At 59.5% G+C, this 4,274-nt stretch overlaps 1 protein-coding gene across 1 annotated transcript; it reads left to right on the forward strand.

Moving 5' to 3' along the window:
- The first annotated feature begins 1,719 nt into the window (after window positions 1-1,719).
- On the forward strand, window positions 1,720-4,045 carry LOC141030328 (uncharacterized). The gene is made up of 4 exons (XM_073506162.1): window positions 1,720-2,043; window positions 2,164-2,401; window positions 2,884-3,561; window positions 3,651-4,045. Exons 1-4 carry the CDS (start codon window positions 1,720-1,722, stop codon window positions 4,043-4,045), a joined length of 1,635 nt encoding a protein of 544 aa, XP_073362263.1.
- Window positions 4,046-4,274: the final 229 nt, after the last annotated feature.

Below are 4,274 nucleotides of genomic sequence, written 5' to 3' on the forward strand. Positions count from 1 at the left end.
GGCCGTAAGTAAACGATTGCTGGAAATGAGCCCAAGAATAAATGTGCCCTGAGAAGGCCGAAAGATAACATGGGCTGGAAACGGCCCAACGGTATAATGGGCCGTTAATGGGTATAAAGTGATACACTGTTCATTACGGGCCAGTTTTACCACGGGCCGTTAATGGGCCGAGGGTTACTAAGGGCCTCATATGGGCCGAAAGACGTCATCGGCCATACATGGGCCGGAAGTTAAAACGGGCTGGAATTATATTGGACGGCCCAGATGACGCTACTGGGCCTAATTCGGATAGGCCGTAAACGGGCCCTGGGTTAGCGGGCTGTAAATGGGCTATATGCGAACAGACCGTTAATAGGCTTGCCGTGGGCCGGCCCGCCACCTTTTGACCAAGTCAAACGGGCCGGCCTTTTCACAGGAATGGGCCTCTGTTGGGCCGTGCCACGTGTTGACGTATCATAGGCGCTTTGGGTCCAATGAGTGGATGCCATCTGTCCCAACGGCGAGCCGACACGTGTTCCCTCCAGCAAATGATGATTTTACACGTGGAAAATCCCCATTGGTCGGGGCTGTTAACGGGTTATCGGATCCAAAACCGGACCCGATAGCTTAACGGCGTTCCGTTATGGTGGATGCCACGTGGCGGTCACCCTTGACGAAAGCACTTCTGTGACGCGCAATTTATCATCATGGAAGTGGACACTTCCGTGATGATAATTTTGGTAATGTCATGGAACACTTCTACGATAGCACATGTATGACTATCTTGATTCTGTCATAAATTTGTCATGGATGTGCATGCATGACAGAAAACGTGACCTACTGTGACAAACACGTATCATCACGAAAGTGTATTTTTTTGTAGTGCATGCGCTGCTGGGCCGGCCCGCGCTCGCCAAATTCATGGTGGTTCCCCACTACGCCTACCTGAAGATAAAGCTGCCGAGTCCGAAGGGCCTCATCACCGTCGCCGGCAACTACCGCAAGTCCATAGAGTGCGCCCAAGACGACGCCAAGCTGGCCGAGTCGCTGGTCATAGCCAAGGAGCGGTGCCAGCTCGACCGGATCGTCGCCTTGGCCCAAGAAGCGTCGCCGCACCGATCCCGGCCGAGGAGCCGGCCGACGAGGCCTCGTTCAAGCCCTCCAAGGAGACCAAGAAAGTGAAGCTGAACCCAGAAGATCCCAGCTGCAGCAAGTACGTTGTCGTGGGCACCCGCCTCAACAGCAAATAGGAAGGTGAGCTCGTCGACTTCCTCCGTGAGAATCAGGATATTTTCGCATGGACCCCAAAGGACATGCCGGGTATCCCGAGGAAGTACGCCGAGCACAAAATCCACATCCGCAAGGACGCCAAGCCCGTCCGTCAACCCCTGTGACATTTTTCCGAAGAGAAGAGAAGGACCATCGGTGAAGAGGTCGCCAAGCTTTTGGAAGCCGGCTTCATCATGGAAGTGTTTCACCCCGAGCGGCTGGCCAACCCAGTCCTCGTCCTGAAGAGAACAAGACATGGTGCATGTGTATCGACTACACCAGCCTGAACAAGGCCTGCCCCAAAGACCCGGTCGCCCTCCCGCGGATCGACCAAGTCATCGACTCCACTGCCGGGTGTGAGCTCCTGTCCTTCCCGGATGCTTACTCCGGCTATCATCAAATCAAGCTGGACCCGGCCGACACCCTGAAGACGTCCTTCATCACGCCCTTTGGGCGTATTGCTACATCACCATGTCGTTCGGCTTAAAGAACGCCGTCACCACCTTCCAGCGCTGCATGCAGAAATGCGTGCTGCCACAACTTGGCCGCAACATCCACGTCTACGTGGACGACATCGTGGTGAAGACCAAGCAGCACCTCACGCTCCTCGACGACCTGAAGGAGACCTTCGCCAACCTGTGCGAGTACAAGGTCAAGCTCAACCCGGAAAAGTGTGTTTTCGGCGTCCCGGCAGAAAGGCTACTCGGCTTCCTCGTCTCGGAGCGTGGCATTGAGGCAAACCTGGAGAAAATCAAGGCCATCGAGCACATGCGCAAGCCGGCCCAGCTGCGCGATGTCCAGAAGTTCACCGGCTGCTTGGCCTCGGTCAGCCGGTTTCTCAGTCGGCTGGGCGAGAGGGCCTTGCCCCTATATCAGGTGATGAAGAAGACGACGCCGTTCGAGTGGAACGACCAGGCAGACGAAGCTTTCTGGGATCTCAAGCGCATGCTCTCCACCGCACCAGTTCTGGCCGCATCGGCCGAGAAGGAGCCGCTGTTGCTCTATATCGCCGCAACCTCGCGGTCGGTCAGCACGGTGATGGCGGTCGAGCAACCAGAGAAGGACAAGGTCCAAGCCGTCCAGCGTCCCGTCTACTATCTAAGCGAGGTGCTCCCTGCCTCGAAGCAGAACTACCTGCACTACCAGAAGATGTGTTACGGCGTGTACTTCACCGCCAAGAAACTGAAGCAGTACTTCAAAGAGCACGTCGTCACCGTGGTCAGCATGGCCCCTCTTGGCGAAATCATCGGGGGCCGGGATGCCTCTGGCCGGGTCGCCAAGTGGGTGTTCGAGCTAGCCGGCCACACCATCCTCTACGAGCCCCGCACTACGATCAAGTCCCAAGCTTTGGCCGACTTCCTCGTCGAGTGGACCGAAACCCAGTACCTGCCACTGCCACCAGACTCGACGCACTGGCGCATGCACTTCGACGGCTCGAAGATGCGACTCGGCCTAGGGGCTGGCATCGTGCTATCCTCCCCCAAGTGCGGCCGGCTCAAGTACGCACTGCAGATCCACTTCGCCGCCTCCAACAACGTCGCGGAGTATGAAGCCCTTGTGCACGGCCTCCGGCTTCCCAAGGAACTCGGCATCCGGCGCATCCCGTGCTATGGAGACTCGGACCTGGTGGTGCAGCATGCTCCGGCGAGTGGGATGCCCACGACTCCAATATGGCAAGCTGCCGCTTCCTCGTCCAAAAGTTGTCCAAATTCTTCGCGGGCTGCGAGTTCCTCCACGCCCCGCGCGCAGAAAATGAGGCGGCCGACACGCTCGCCAAGATCGCCTCGTCCCAGCAGTCCATTTCGTCCGGCGTCTCCCTCGAGCATCTACACAAGCCGTCCGTCAAGCCGTCTCCGGACTCCGAGTCCATCCATGTCCCAGCCGACCCGGCCGTGCCTCAACCCGGCCCGGGGGCTGCTCCAGCCAACACGGCCGCGCCTCAACCCGGCCCGGGGACTGCTCCAGCCGACCCGGCCACGCCCCAACCCGGCCCGGGAACTGTCGAGCCCGGCCCGGGGACTGTCGAACCGGGCCCGGGGACTGCCGTACCCGACCCGGGGGCTACCGCCCCAGAGCCCGAAATGGTGGCCGTCTTCGCCGTGGTGACGGCACCATCCTGGGCCCTGCCCATCTCGGAGTTCCTGGAGAACGGGGTCCTCCCCATGGACGAGACTGAAGCTCGGCAAGTGCATTGCCGAGCGTTCGCCTACAGCATCATCAACAACGAGCTCGTCAAGCGCAGCTCCACCGGCGTATTCCAACGCTGCGTCGAGCAAGACAAGGGCATTGAGATTCTCCTCGACATACACCAGGGCGAGTGTGGGCACCACACCGCCTCGCGATCCCTGTGGCCAAGGCTTTCCTCCATGGTTTCTACTGGCCCACGGTCCTCGAAGACACAGAATCACTCATCCTCAAGTGCGAGGGATGCCAGCGCTTCAGCAAACGCAGTCACCAGCCGGCGTCGACACTCCGGACCATCCCGATCGCCTGGCCCTTCGCGGTTTGGGGACTCGACATGGCGGGGGCCTTCAAGACCGCTCGAGGCGGCATGACGCATTTGCTGGTGGTGGTGGACAAGTTCACCAAATGGATCGAAGCAAGGGCGATCAAGAAGCTGGACGGGCCAACGGCCGTTCGATTCGTCAAGGACATCGCGGTGCGCTACGGCATGCCGAACAACATCATCACGGACAACAGCACCAACTTCGCCAAGGGCGCGCTCGCGCAGTACTGTTTCGTCTCCGGCATCCGCCTCGACCTGGCTTCCGTCGCGCATCCACAGTCCAACGGCTAGGTCGAGCAGGCCAACGGCCACATCCTATCTGGCATCAAACCGCGACTCGTCGAGCCGCTCATCCGTTCGCCCGGCAGTTGGCTTGACGAGTTGCCGGCCATCCTCTGGAGTCTCCGCACCACGCCAAACTGGTCGACCGGGTTCACCCCGTTCTTCCTCTTCTACGGAGCAGAAGCCGTCATCCCGACCGACGTCGAGTCCGACTCGCCGCGCGTCACGATGTACATGG

Source organism: Aegilops tauschii, chromosome 1 (genome assembly GCF_002575655.3).
Source record: "Aegilops tauschii subsp. strangulata cultivar AL8/78 chromosome 1, Aet v6.0, whole genome shotgun sequence".
NCBI lineage: Eukaryota > Viridiplantae > Streptophyta > Magnoliopsida > Poales > Poaceae > Aegilops > Aegilops tauschii.